At 42.6% G+C, this 15,135-nt stretch overlaps 1 protein-coding gene and 1 long non-coding RNA gene across 4 annotated transcripts; both read left to right on the top strand.

Moving 5' to 3' along the window:
• The first annotated feature begins 649 nt into the window (after positions 1–649).
• Positions 650–7,600, top strand: LOC6550911 (peptide transporter family 1). 3 transcript variants are annotated; one of them, XM_026982455.1, is made up of 5 exons: positions 650–774; positions 834–919; positions 5,130–5,211; positions 5,267–5,495; positions 5,548–7,600. In XM_026982455.1, the coding sequence occupies exons 1-5, from the start codon at positions 669–671 to the stop codon at positions 7,394–7,396; spliced, it is 2,352 nt and encodes a 783-aa protein (XP_026838256.1). In that variant the 5' UTR covers positions 650–668; the 3' UTR covers positions 7,397–7,600. The 3 variants fall into 3 exon arrangements, with proteins under 3 accessions (XP_026838256.1, XP_001976825.2, XP_026838255.1); XM_001976789.3 differs by lacking the exons at positions 650–774; positions 834–919 and adding an exon at positions 2,006–2,620; XM_026982454.1 differs by lacking the exons at positions 650–774; positions 834–919 and adding an exon at positions 3,961–4,029.
• Positions 7,601–7,889: 289 nt separating this feature from the next.
• On the top strand, positions 7,890–11,708 carry LOC113564546. The gene is made up of 2 exons (XR_003408087.1): positions 7,890–8,610; positions 8,685–11,708. It is a non-coding gene; the product is annotated as an uncharacterized LOC113564546 (long non-coding RNA).
• The last annotated feature ends 3,427 nt before the right edge of the window (positions 11,709–15,135 follow it).

Below are 15,135 nucleotides of genomic sequence, written 5' to 3'. Positions count from 1 at the left end.
AGCCATCAAGGCATTGGGGGTCTGTGTGTCGATTGAGCGGGTTGCGTGTGGACAGACACAGACATCGCGTACTCGTATCCCCAGTTGGCTATTATGCATCGCATATCCATGGATTGTGGCGTAGTATCTGGATGAGAAATACTTCGCTGAGCCTGGGGACTACAGTTAAGACCTTATCGATTGGCAAGCTGGTGGTCAGGCAGCGATAGGGTGTCATTGATTAAATCACACCTACACACCCAATAGGTGGGACAATCGCACAACTTACGCGGCACGCGGCTTACCAAATGGCACTTTGTGCCGATTAAGTAATCGGACTGAAAAGGCGAAGCGAAAGCGAGATATAGCCGATGTCCTTGCCTAAGATAGCCAGATACCCAATCATACTCATTCATAGGGCAGTGTTTCAAGGGACTCCGATGTTCAGATAAGGGTATTCTAGATCTTAAGTCGAAGGCCCGGAGTGTCGATATCAATGATGATAGGCGATGAAGTGTTCGCCTAACTGATAAGATTTGTACATAAAAGATATAAACGCTTCACGTCAATTTCAGAAATACAATTTATTATAAGGATTCGTTACATTGCTAATCTAAATATACAATTTTTTATAATTAGGGTAATTGTCCTTTGCCTTAGCTGTCAGTTATCCGGGCTACAGCTCAAGTATGCTTCACAGACAGCGGCATCCCGAATTCTCTAGCAGTGCCACATCCCTTTGCAGTTCAAGCACCGTATGCAGTCACATAATGACCAGTTCCGATTGCAGTCGGGGTAAGTATATCATTAGTTTTCCAAAGACCACCACCTACATACACATGTACTTTCTGCAGTTCTGCACTCCACCTGCCATCGGGCTGAGGAAGATCGGTTCCAGCACATTCAATTCCTCAAAGACGATCGCAACGCTTTCGAAGAGGTGAGTCTGAAGTGTAGACTCAAATATAGTGCGAAATTGACAACCTTTTAGAAACATGTATCTACATATTTCCGCAACGATGCGACCTAGTGCTGTTGCACGGCGTTTTCGTGAAAAGCCTTAGCAATCTCGATGCGAAACAATAGCTCATGCGGATCATAAATCTTTACAGCTAGATAGATTTATGGCTGCCTGGGAAAGTCCAACAAATTACTCAAAGCCATAAAGAAAACAAACAGATAACAGGCACTTGGCAATTGGCACTCGACCATTTTACACGGCCAGGGATTTGATCGCCAGATATGGAAAATAAATAGGATCAAGATAAGATCGATCCGTACCTGTCAGTTCATTGGCTCAGTTTAAAGAAAAGCGAGGGGATAACCACTCAGGGTAAAGACTCGGGGCCGATAACGTATTCAGCATAGGCTATCGTTTAGTCACAATGCATATCAATCTGACTATAACCGTACCGCAAATAGGATAAGTCTTCCTAGCAGCCCATTCCCCCTTCGAGAACGCCAAACAGTTGTCACAACAATGGCTATGAGCTGGAATGAACATTCCATTGCTGAATACTGTGGGTGCACTGTTTCCACAGAAAGGGATATACATTCCAGAAGCCTTCTGAAACAACAGGAAACACTGCTCGCACAAATTAGGAGGAATACAGCTGTCCCCCGGCCGATTAGGGGACTCCCAAGCGATAATGCTCATCGGTGGGCGGGGTGGGTTGTCCACTAATTCGGAAAGTCGTCATTCCAAACAGCATTGAACTTGACTGCCGCAGCTTTATGCGAAAGAGCGGGCGGTGGGAACACCCCCACAGTAATAATAAGAGATCGCCGCTGCAGCTGCAATGATCTGTGCAAAGAGAGCAACACAGAAATAAATATTGTCTGCGAATGCATAGTTGGGCAGTACGTGTTGGCATTACATTAGGCTTTATATTTGAGCTGTTTGATGCTGACGCTCTGGCTGAATGCGTTGATTTCAATGTTTGATTTTGTCGAACTCGAATTGCCTAATTTTTGTAGACTAAACAAGCTTGTTTTTTTGAGTGTGGAGAGCACAGCTTGAAGCGAGCGCAGAGCAGAGCTTATCTTGCTCTCGCTCTCTTCCACCCTCTCCCATCCACGGCCCCTCTCCCTACCGCCCCATCCACCTGTTTATCTAAAAATTTAATTTGATTTTTGTTCTTGCTCGAGTTGTTTTATTTCTTTTTTTGGTTTTCGGTGTTTCGACTGCGCTGCCAACGTAGCCGCCGACTGCGAGTCAAGTTTAAAAGCGCAGCTTGCAAATGGACGGGGCATCATTTATCGTCGGCCAGCGACGACGATCGTTTTATGGCGTCAACCTGCTGATCACCTCCCCACACCCCCTTTCACCAGTGTCTTTTTTTAATGTAGTACTCTGTACACCTTTTTATTGGCAACGAAAATCAGTGCAAAATACCTTTTTGTGTCAAAACGTGTGCGTGTGTTTTCCGTTCTCGTTGCTGTTGCTGTATCTCTGTTTCTCGATTTTCGGGGGTACTTTAACAAAATTCCGAAGTGCCCAGCGCGATTAGGCGACTTTTGTTCGAGCTCATTAAAGCGCAATTAAGAGGTAACCAAGCCAAGGCGAACCAATGCCAAAATGGCAAAGGAAATAACTAACGGTAAAAACGGACAAAAAGAGGAGCTCGATTCTCGCATTGCGGTAAGTGGCCCCACGAACAGCAAGCAAAGTGCTGACGAAAGGGTGTAATGATAAGATGGGAGAGAGTGTGAAAGTGTAGTTGAAGAAGTGAGCGAGGATAGCAGATTCAATTCCTCCAATTCCCTGCTCTTGCATCCCAATCAAGGGGAGTGCTGCAACCATGGTTTTTCTTTCGGTGTGAAGAGCGGAAAGCGCGAAGTACAGCTACTTATCACATTTAGTTGTCAATTGAGAAAGTACAGTGCCCACAAAGCACTAATATACACACATGCACACATGCCCAAGCGAACGTGCAGTGGGTGATGTTTGAGAAAAAGAAGCGCACAAAGTTCCAATGACTTTTCTTCTTTCTACGTTCTTCGCCACTTGCTTTATTTTCTTTTGCTCCAAGGCTATTGATCACAGCGACAGCGCAGCTGACCTTGAACGCCCCGGCGATCGATAAATGTGTGTCAAGCAAAAGTGAGAGCAAATCGAGATCCTTTTATTGCCCGCAAATTGATTGAATTAATCGTCGTGTGTCAGAATCAAAACAAGAATCGAATAGGCCTTGTATCCACTGTAGCGTCGGCCAAGAAATACTCTGTAATCATTTACGAATGCAACTGGAATATTTTCCAAACAATTATAGACTGTCAAGCTAAACGCCCCACGAATTATTTTATTATTCTTCTTATTATTAAGTACATATTTCACATGAAACACCATAATTAAAACTACTGCTCTTGAATAATTGAGGAGCTAAAATTACTATTTGGTAAATAGGTTCTCAATAGTTTTGCGCAGCTAATGTACCTTTGTCAAAAGAGTGTAACATCGATAGTGACCCAGTTTGCGGATCGGGCTACGCAAATGCATTTACCCGCACGCTGTTATCATTCTTCGCCCGCTCGCCTACCCAAGAGGTATCGGCGATAAGGTGTAGACTCTAGAGTCTAGACAAGACAGAGACTATCAGCTGTAGCTTTGATCTCACCATCTTCTGTTCGAGCCCCCTTTAAGCCCCCAACCCTTTTAAGACTCTATGGCGATCCTCTATTGTTTGTTAATTTATTTGCCTATGCTTAACAACTACTACTGCTCGAGGCGGCGGGCAGGGACTCGGAGCGGAAGAAAGGCCGAGAAGAAAGACGGGTGGCAGATCGAACTTTAAAGCTCGGAGCCAGCTCCGGAGAATTCTTAGTTCGATACCGAACGTTGCCTCCGACAGACGGGAGCTCAAGTCCAGAAGATCTTGGGGGTCAAAAAAGTTGGGTGCACAGTGAAGTCTTGGCTAGATTCGAGTCGAAGTCTAACTATTGTTCGAACCAAAATCAGAAACCCCCTAGTGAAGCGATCGTTACGTAAAGCTCATTATGGCATTTGTCGGCAATGCAGTTGTTGGCCCGGAGAATTTCAAATCGGCAACGGTGAGTCTTGTGAAGAGCGAAAAGCGCTGGGGAGATCGGAGGGATCGGAAAGGAGGATGAGGAGGGGCACTTGGCCTAGGCCGTGGTGTGCACAGAATTCTCAATCATCAATGGATATCTTACCAACTGACAAACGGAGACACTGGTAGTCTCAAACGGGCACAAACCCGTTTGCGTTTCGTTGCTCACCTTGGCCAAGAGACGCGGCAAATTCACAACAGAAAACTAAATACCCTAGCAAAACAAAACAAAACAAACCCAAGAAAATCGAAAGCCAAAATAAAAAGCAGACGTTGTGACCACAGAAAGCAACATTTCCATGAGAATAAGCTTAGAAAACGCCAAAAAGTTAAGGGCCATCCGAAATACCTTAAAAATACCCTAGTGAAATGACCTCATCATGACACTTACTAACTTCCACCAAGCTAATATCATTACACTGTATATAATGATACTGTAAAGTTCCCCCTTCCTTATTATCAAGTGTTGAGAACGGGGATTTTTCCCCATATTCACTTTTCAATTCTAAAAGTGCCATAATAGCGACATAGAAATAAAATTCTTGAAAAAGTCTCTCATATCTATTACATTTTTTTTTATTAAATTTGAATTATTTTGTCCATATAACCCATGTAACTCTATATAAAATGGCAACAATTTATTTATTACAATGAGTAGAATGTAAAGTCCCCTGTTAGTTTAATACTATTATAAACAGATTAGGCGTTTCGCGCTTTAAAAGGCCGTTCATATAATAGTTAATTTGTGTCACTGCTTTGTTAGAATTCAGAGAAGTTTCCACAAAACAAGGTAAACTAATAGAAAGTTTCTTCAGCTTCTTTGAGATGGAATGTCTTGTACGTTCAAATGCACCTAAAACCCAAAGATCTTTTGGCGTCGGGTGGTTTTTAAATTTCTATCGACATGGGTACTTGGTGGTATAATTGCCAAGTCAGCCCGTGAAACGACATATTCTCAATGGTGGGACATCGATAAATAAACGTAGACGAGATAGGGCCCTGGGATCTGATAAAAAAGGGTGCTACTAAGGGCAATCAGATCGCTATAGTTAATTAAACTCTTCTTCTTTTCTCGACTAGCCATCCATTCCGTATCCCAAGTCTGTGGCCTTCATCATAAGCAATGAGTTCTGCGAGCGCTTCAACTACTATGGCATGCGCAGTGAGTAACTTTGTCGGCATCCAAGTTGTGCCTTTCATACATTCATCCTTTTCAGCCATCCTGGTGTTATACCTCACCAACAAACTGGACTACAATGAGGAGACGGCAACAGTACTGTTCCACACGTTCACCATGCTGGTCTACATCTTCCCCCTGATCGGAGCTCTTATCGCCGATGGCTGGCTGGGAAAGTACAAGACGATATTATATCTATCGCTGGTGTACAGCCTAGGGGCTTTGGTGGTATCCTTTGGCGCCGTTCCGATAACAGGGATGCCAGTCAAGTGAGTATATACTGCATAGCATGGTTGTCTGGTCTTAATTTATCGCCTTTAGAGCCGTGACCGTTGTGGGACTCCTACTAATTGCGATCGGGACTGGTGGAATCAAGCCATGCGTTTCGGCCTTTGGTGGCGACCAGTTCTCGCTGCCCGCCCAAAGTCTCCAGCTGGCCAAGTTCTTCTCGCTGTTCTACTTTGCTATCAACGCAGGATCTCTGATATCTACCACATTCACCCCGATCCTAAGGGCAGACGTCCATTGCTTCGGCGACCAGGATTGCTTTTCGCTGGCCTTTGGCGTGCCCGCCATCTTGATGATCATTTCGGTTGTAATCTTCATGGCCGGCAAGCGGTTGTACAAGTGTCAGCCACCGGCTGGCAACATGATCTTCGGGGTATCGCGTTGCATTGCGGATGCGTTCAAGGGATGGCAAAAGCGCAGGCACTCGGAGCCAATGGAGAGCTTTCTGGATTATGCCAAGCCGACGGTGGGGGCACGAATGGTGCGGGAGACCAAGTGCCTGGGCAGGATCCTGCGACTTTTTCTGCCCTTCCCCGTTTTCTGGGCGCTCTTTGACCAGCAGGGCTCGCGATGGACCTTCCAGGCCACACGAATGGACGGCATGGTGTGGGGTTATCAGATAAAGCCCGACCAGATGCAGGTTGTCAATCCCTTGCTCATCCTCGGATTCCTGCCTTTATTCGACTATATCGTTTACCCTATTCTGGCACGCTGTGGAATAAGGAGACCTCTGCAGAAGCTCACCATAGGCCTTCTTCTGGCTGCCTTGGGATTCTTCCTCTCAGCGGGTCTTGAGATGAAGATGGAGCAGGCCGCCTACACAGGCACGCCTACTGAGCATGACATGGCCCACCTGAGAATATTCAATGGCATGCCCTGTCGCTATGAGATCTCGAGTGCAGTGGTCCAAAAGACTGAAACTCCACGCTTTATAGAACCTCTGAATGTGTGGGAGGATCTTTCACTCCAGATGCCCAAGTCCAAGGAATACGCTTTTAAGGCTCAGCCCGTATCCGGAGACTGCCCTGCCATCACCAGCAAGCTGCGTTTGCAACCAGGAAAGTCTGTGAGTTACTTCCTAGCCCAGGACAAGCTCGTCGAGTTCGCTGATGGATTACAAATGCCCGCCACTGACACTGGTCGCACTTCTGTGAGAGCTCTGCTAAACACGCCAGACGACGAGGGACCTATACATCTATCAACTAAATCAGCCGCATTCCAGGAGGCACCGCTTACCGTGGACAAACACAATGTGTCCCAGCTCCACAGGATAACACCTGGCTTCACTCGGCTAGACATCAATGGTACAAAGGTGGCCAGCTTCGAGGCCAAAGGTGGTCGAATTTACAGCGTTCTGGTGTCAGGAAGTGCCCGCGATGGTTACCAATACAACCTGGTCGAGGGGGTAGCCCCCAGTACCGTGTCGATTCTTTGGCAGCTGCCCCAAATTGTGGTGATGACCGCAGCCGAGGTGATGTTCTCCGTAACGGGACTGGAGTTCTCCTACTCCCAGTCGCCGCCTAGCATGAAGAGTGTTCTGCAGGCCTGTTGGCTGCTTTCGGTGGCCATTGGCAACATGCTCGTCGTGGTGATTGCCGAGTTCAAGTTCACCAGCTCGCAGTCCGGGGAGTTCACCCTGTTCGCCAGCCTCATGCTGGTGGATATGCTGATCTTCTTGTGGCTAGCCCGCAGCTACCAGTACAAGGATCAGCGCGAGGACCTCGAGGACGACGACGATGCGGTAATCGAGAATGTTATGCAGTCGAAGCCCAAGCCCACTACAGTAAATACTACCCCACGAAAAGCAGGCGGCATTGAGGCAGAACCGGGGTACGGGGCCTACCGCAATCACGCCTACGACAACGATTTCTCGGAGGCATAAATGCCTGATTTTCGTACTTAATATCCATATCCATATCAACAGCGTCGCCCGCATTCACATTTAGTCGTAGGTAGCTCTTTTATTTATTTTATCTGTGCGCATTTATTTATGTAGTTGGCTGTAAATACGTTCGTTTGTACGAGTATTATGTAGTTGCATTTTTTTACCCCAATTTTTTTTGTAAATACATTTTATACGTTCTATTACACATGGCATTTCAATAATGATTTGATTAGGTCATGTATGGCACTCACATATTAATACTGGATCCCCTCTGTAGATTATACACTGTTTACAGGTCAGTCGACCTTTCAAAACGAGAAATTGGAAGTACCATTTTAAAAAATTTACAATACATTAATATTAGCTATATTCGTATAATCTAAAACTTCAGTTAGGGTTTGAAACTGAACTGTGTCCTACATTTGCTGTTAATGTTAGATGTTATGTTCAATATAACAGAAATGCAATTGGCCAGCGTTACCACCTCGTTGGAAAAATATACTGTATTAGGCAGTTCGTAGTAGTCTGTATCTAGTTGAAAATTACGTTCGGAGTTGAAAATGGAAATGTAGTGAAATGTCAAGTGATCGGTAATAGAAAACGGTTTGATACGTTTAAGCAAGCTTGTAAGCCTATTTCATAGCAGTTGTAAGTAATTTGTAATCAAAGACCAGGGCACCGCACTTCAAAAGCGTGCTGATATTAGAAGACAGGGGCGTAGTTTCATATACGAGCAGTCCTCTTCGGCTTTTTCGACAAGTGGCAGCCCTAATGGCCGTCGTTTTTTCGCCGACAAGCATTTAATGCGTAGTCACCGAAGAGAAGTGTTAGTTACAGGGCCTGGCCTTTAAAATTAAATTTAAATTAAAGAAAAATTACTTAAACATCAAAATGATCGGTTATTTCATAAGGCAAGATGCAGCCTCTAAAGAAAATTCATCGAAAGGCATTGCCATCACCGCAGTCAATACCAAAGAAGCCATTTAGAATGCAGGCATCCAGGCAAAAACCAGAAAACGTGCCTGTAGCAGCTGCAGTTCGTGGCCTTGGCGACCCCGGACAATAGAGGCCCTGGGAACCTAACCCAAATGGCTTATAGGGGTTGGACTGGACTCAGGTAGGCGAGGTCCCCGAAAACCGAGGCTACATTCTTGCCACCGCTGCTAAATCGATCATCAGTCGTCGGCGGCATGGCGTAGTGGAAACTTCTCGTAAGAAACTCATCCCGGAGGAGTTACTAGTGTACATTTTTTTAAAATTTTTTTAAAGTGACATTTTTTTTAAGGTGAAATTAGCTAGAAAATGTACTGCTACAACTAGGGAGACCTAACGCAACCGCACCGAAACGTGTTCCAACGGGCAGTGACAACTTCTGGGCATCCCCAGCCCCACCTTAAAAATCTGACTCCTCAATTCAATACATGTGACCAGAAACACACAGCTTCAAGCGCAATACTCGCTTCATAGAATCATTAAAACTTGATGAAGCAAAGAAACCATCAAAAAGTAAGAGATTCTTCACCTGAGCTGCAATTCTTCCGGGTGGCGTCTTCGAGGCATCGAAGACGCGGCTGTCTGAAATAGCGAAAGTGGTGCGAGTGGTGCAACTTGTGCCACTGCCAGCGGAGTGGATGAGTCCCATATAAAATGAACCTTGCAGACTTAGGAGACCCTATGGCCCATAAATCCAGGGGGAGCAATACTCCTGCCCGGAAAGTAAGGAAACGAAAACGCTTGAGATGGAAAAGTCTGACTGGAACGAAAGAGACAAAGGAGCCCCAGAGCATTCGCTTGGCGCCACCTGCGTTTCGAGAAGACGCGTACGCATACCTCTATCGGTCGCATGTGGCGGTACGCGGATGCGAGCGAGACAACAATACTGTAGACAAGGAGAGACGGCTCCCTCTCTCCATCACTCTCTGTCGCGCTGGCCAGGCGTTTGCATCGCAAGCGGGTGAGTGAGATGGCCATAGGGCGGACTGCAAGGCCCGAAAGAGAGCAGTAAAGCTGTATAACACCGATAAGCAATAATCGACGCATCGAAAGATGCGTATAACACACGGGCATCCCTCGGAAAGCAAAGAGTTCAGACCGCACTCACGAATACCGCTCCGCTCTGAAAGGACCGGCCAAACCAGAAAGAAATGCTCTGCCAGGAGCGTAGAATCGCAATAAAGCAGTAAACAACTGCCAAAGCAGCAATAACTCAAACCAAAGCTGACAAAGCCAGAGCTATGCGCTCTATTAAAGCCAAAGAAAGTGTCATCGTAACGTTCACCACTCTTCACATTCCATCAAAGTCCATTTCTGGTCCCTACAAAGCAGTATTGTAGAGGTTCTTTTCTATTTGTTTTATATAGTTGTTGGTTATCACTGCCCAGGAACTCATCAATTTTTTTTGGATTATACGGACTGAAGTGTTTGTTATGAAGAACTTGTAGAATTAGGAGCCATGCCGCCGCTTAACTAAGATCCAAAAGCCAAGAAGCTACGCCCAGAAGAAACTGCCACTGCATAGATTCTTGAAGTGAGCAAGAAAGCTGAACTGAAATGGTTATCCACCGACTACAGGGCATCTAACCTATTAAACTTAATGAAGACAGCACCTTTCAAAACCTCAAGCTAGGCCACGAAACGAACAATTCATCACAAAAGCCACAACAAATATTGACTCAAGAATCAGTTTAGCTCATCTGCACTCCTTTCTAACAAGTACTCAGCAGAAATCACTCGAAAAGGGACATTTTGATTTTGCTTTATTTATGTGCTTTAGTTTCGAACTAACCAAAATATTGCTTGCAGAAATTAATCAGTTTATTAGCTGAAAAAGCCCTTAAATTAACTGCCAGGAGGTGAGTTTTTGTCTTCGATTCTTGGAAAACGTTGAGTAGGGGCCCAACTAGAGGAAAAAGGACAGGCAAAGCCTGTATAAAAAACCTATAAAAATAACAAGTTCCAACAGAAGCCAATATGAAACTGTTATACAAGCCAAGTCAAAAGTTATGCGAAGAAGAAAAGGAAGGAATGTCAAGAAATGTTTGCAAACGGATGATAAAAACATGCGTTTCGTGAACGAAAGAAATCCAAAAAATATTAAAAGCGAATTAAGTGTTGTTCAATCGTTTGGCCAACATTTGATTTGAGAATGGCTGAAAATATTCGCTTAAACTTATGTCAAAGCTTGTACAAATAAAAAAGATCCTTCTACTGGGCACCGACGATGCGTTTTCACCCGGGATTTAAGCAAAAGCTATTAGTCTATTGGCCTTGATTATTAACCTATTTCTATGCTGTGTGTTCTTTCAGATGAGTTTTGAACAGAGACGAAACTTGGAGCCTCGCGGAGCCAAAGTTTTCAATTGTTTTTTCTTTTTAATTGCCTGTATTCGAGTCGATTTCCAGCACCCTTTCATAAGTTTTCTTAAACATTCGCTGGCTTATTCTTGAATCTGAGTTTCCATTCAAAAATCATCTTTTCTTCGTTGGTCGGTGCTTGAGATGAAACATTGTGCCAAGTATTTTTTCTGTTCAATTGAACTTTATCCGTGCAAATGTCCTGCAGGAAGGGAAACCCATTACAGGCTTGGGCTTTCTTCTGAATGTGATATGCAAGCAGGTGTAATAAAGCCTATGAAATCCAGTCCTACCCCACATCAGGCCACAGCCAAGAAGCTCCGCCTAATACAAGAGAAGATTATACTAATCAGATTGCTATCTTTCAGATCCGGCCCGAAGTAGATCCTGTTCTAGAACTAACCCCTTCTGTTTACAGATTCTCGTCAGTTGTTCTCAATCGTTTCTTTTATGTGTGTATTACCCAAGTAACTTCAATTTTTTTTTAACCGAGTCCCCTTCCTATACTTGCTGTTTATTTTCTATGTTTTAACATAACTACGTATCCCATTCAGATCACCAAACATACTTTTCTTACCTAAGCTAGATTTGTATTTCGGAAAACGCACCAAAAGGCGTAATTTAGAATCGTTTTCCGAAATGGGAATCAAAGATAAGCAATATTTTGAACTGCGTAAAATGAATAAATTGAACGGTATTGAAAGCCTACGCTTTCATTACGGTTCATGAAGTATAACTAAAAAAAAAAAATAAAAAAAAAAAATAAAAAAAAAAAAAAGAAAAACACATTTACTAACAAATAAAAACTTGCTAATCAACGTTCTACGCAGTTCTTAAAAAGATGTTGAAATGAACACAACCAATGCAAGTAAAAATGTGTGGAAACGTTATACGAATCTTCACCAACTGCCCAAATTACTAAAAGAAAATTGAAATCGTTATACGCCTGAGCCGATTCGCAAAGAAATAAAATATGTATATTCTGCGGAGCACAATAATGTGAATGTTATGTGGATTTCTTTGGGAATCGGCATGGGATTCAAGGTGAAGCTTGAACATTTTTAAACTGCTAAATTAAACACGAGATTTGAATGAAGTAAAACAATGGTCTTTTATTGGGGTTTTTAATTGAAAATGGTTCCAGCATTTAAAACGTATATGGAAATCCATTTCAATTTTTTACCATTAAGGCGGCAAACAAATTCTGGGTATTGCGAATCGAATTTATTTATATTTATTTATATCGTATAATATACTTTTGGGTGCTGCCAGAACTCTGATTACACACCGCCTCCTTCAGTAGCAGTATTCTACTGAAAACCAAGTAACCAATTGATCGTTGGTCACCTTCTGGAATTCCTGTTCGCCTGGTAACCAAAACCATAAAATCTCACAATTTTGTCTACAAAACCGCATTTTTATGCCAAATTTGTGGATTTTTTCGATTTTTGGCACCAGGCGATCATAATCAGTAGCAGGATTCTACTGAAAACCAAGTAACCAATTGGTCGTTGGTCACCTTCTGGAATTCCTGTTCGCCTGGTAACCAAAACCATAAAATCTCACAATTTTGTCTACAAATCCCGCGTTTTTATGGCAAAATTTGTGATTTTTTTCGATTTTTGGCACCAGGCGATCATACCCAGTAGCAGGTTTCTACTGAAAACCAAGTAACCAATTGATCGTTGGTCACCTTCTGGAATTCCTGTTCGCCTGGTAATTTAAGGCGAAAAATCTCACAATTATGCACATTTTTATAGCAAATTTGTGAATTTTTTCGATTTTTGGCACCAGGCGATCATACTCAGTAGCAGGTTTCTACTGAAAACCAAGTAACCAATTGATCGTTGGTCACCTTCTGGAATTCCTGTTTGCCTGGTAATTGAAACCGAAAAATCTCACAATTATGCACATTTTTATAGCAAATTTGTGAATTTTTTCGATTTTTGGCACCAGGCGATCATACTCAGTAGCACGTTTCTACTGAAAACCAAGTAACCAATTGATCGTTGGTCACCTTCTGGAATTCCTGTTCGCCCGGTAATTTAAACCGAAAAATCTCACAATTATGCACATTTTTATAGCAAATTTGTGAATTTTTTCGATTTTTGGCACCAGGCGATCATACTCAGTAGCAGGTTTCTACTGAAAACCAAGTAACCAATTGATCGTTGGTCACCTTCTGGAATTCCTGTTTGCCTGGTAATTTAAACCGAAAAATCTCACAATTATGCACATTTTTATAGCAAATTTGTGAATTTTTTCGATTTTTGGCACCAGGCGATCATACTCAGTAGCAGGTTTCTACTGAAAAGCAAGTAACCAATTGATCGTTGGTCACCTTCTGGAATTCCTGTTTGCCTGGTAATTTAAACCGAAAAATCTCACAATTATGCACATTTTTATAGCAAATTTGTGAATTTTTTCGATTTTTGGCACCAGGCGATCATACTCAGTAGCACGTTTCTACTGAAAACCAAGTAACCAATTGATCGTTGGTCACCTTCTGGAATTCCTGTTTGCCTGGTAATTGAAACCGAAAAATCTCACAATTATGCACATTTTTATAGCAAATTTGTGAATTTTTTCGATTTTTGGCACCAGGCGATCATACTCAGTAGCACGTTTCTACTGAAAACCAAGTAACCAATTGATCGTTGGTCACCTTCTGGAATTCCTGTTCGCCTGGTAATTTAAACCGAAAAATCTCACAATTATGCACATTTTTATAGCAAATTTGTGAATTTTTTCGATTTTTGGCACCAGGCGATCATACTAAGTAGCAGGCTTCTACTGAAAACCAAGTAACCAATTGATCGTTGGTCACCTTCTGGAATTCCTGTTTGCCTGGTAATTTAAACCGAAAAATCTCACAATTATGCACATTTTTATAGCAAATTTGTGAATTTTTTCGATTTTTGGCACCAGGCGATCATACTCAGTAGCAGGTTTCTACTGAAAACCAAGTAACCAATTGATCGTTGGTCACCTTCTGGAATTCCTGTTTGCCTGGTAATTTAAACCGAAAAATCTCACAATTATGCACATTTTTCTAGCAAATTTGTGAATTTTTTCGATTTTTGGCACCAGGCGATCATACTAAGTAGCAGGCTTCTACTGAAAACCAAGTAACCAATTGATCGTTGGTCACCTTCTGGAATTCCTGTTTGCCTGGTAATTTAAACCGAAAAGTCTCACAATTATGCACATTTTTATAGCAAATTTGTGAATTTTTTCGATTTTTGGCACCAGGCGATCATACTCAGTAGCAGGTTTCTACTGAAAACCAAGTAACCAATTGATCGTTGGTCACCTTCTGGAATTCCTGTTTGCCTGGTAATTTAAACCGAAAAATCTCACAATTATGCACATTTTTCTAGCAAATTTGTGAATTTTTTCGATTTTTGGCACCAGGCGATCATACTAAGTAGCAGGCTTCTACTGAAAACCAAGTAACCAATTGATCGTTGGTCACCTTCTGGAATTCCTGTTTGCCTGGTAATTTAAACCGAAAAGTCTCACAATTATGCACATTTTTATAGCAAATTTGTGAATTTTTTCGATTTTTGGCACCAGGCGATCATACTCAGTAGCAGGTTTCTACTGAAAACCAAGTAACCAATTGATCGTTGGTCACCTTCTGGAATTCCTGTTCGCCTGGTAATTTAAGGCGAAAAATCTCACAATTATGCACATTTTTATAGCAAATTTGTGAATTTTTTCGATTTTTGGCACCAGGCGATCATACTCAGTAGCAGGTTTCTACTGAAAACCAAGTAACCAATTGATCGTTGGTCACCTTCTGGAATTCCTGTTTGCCTGGTAATTCAAACCGAAAAATCTCACAATTATGCACATTTTTCTAGCAAATTTGTGAATTTTTTCGATTTTTGGCACCAGGCGATCATACTAAGTAGCAGGCTTCTACTGAAAACCAAGTAACCAATTGATCGTTGGTCACCTTCTGGAATTCCTGTTTGCCTGGTAATTTAAACCGAAAAGTCTCACAATTATGCACATTTTTATAGCAAATTTGTGAATTTTTTCGATTTTTGGCACCAGGCGATCATACTCAGTAGCAGGCTTCTACTGAAAACCAAGTAACCAATTGATCGTTGGTCGGTCACCTTCTGGAATTCCTGTTTGCCTGGTAATTTAAACCGAAAAATCTCACAATTATGCACATTTTTCTAGCAAATTTGTGAATTTTTTCGATTTTTTGCACCAGGCGATCATACTCAGTAGCAGGTTTCTACTGAAAACCAAGTAACCAATTGATCGTTGGTCACCTTCTGGAATTCCTGTTTGCCTGGTAATTTAAACCGAAAAATCTCACAATTATGCACATTTTTATAGCAAATTTGTGAATTTTTTCGATTTTT

The sequence above is a fragment of the Drosophila erecta genome, unplaced genomic scaffold, assembly GCF_003286155.1.
Source record: "Drosophila erecta strain 14021-0224.00,06,07 unplaced genomic scaffold, DereRS2 tig00000126-arrow-pilon, whole genome shotgun sequence".
Lineage (NCBI taxonomy): Eukaryota > Metazoa > Arthropoda > Insecta > Diptera > Drosophilidae > Drosophila > Drosophila erecta.
This window is presented reverse-complemented; position numbering and strand designations above follow the sequence as displayed.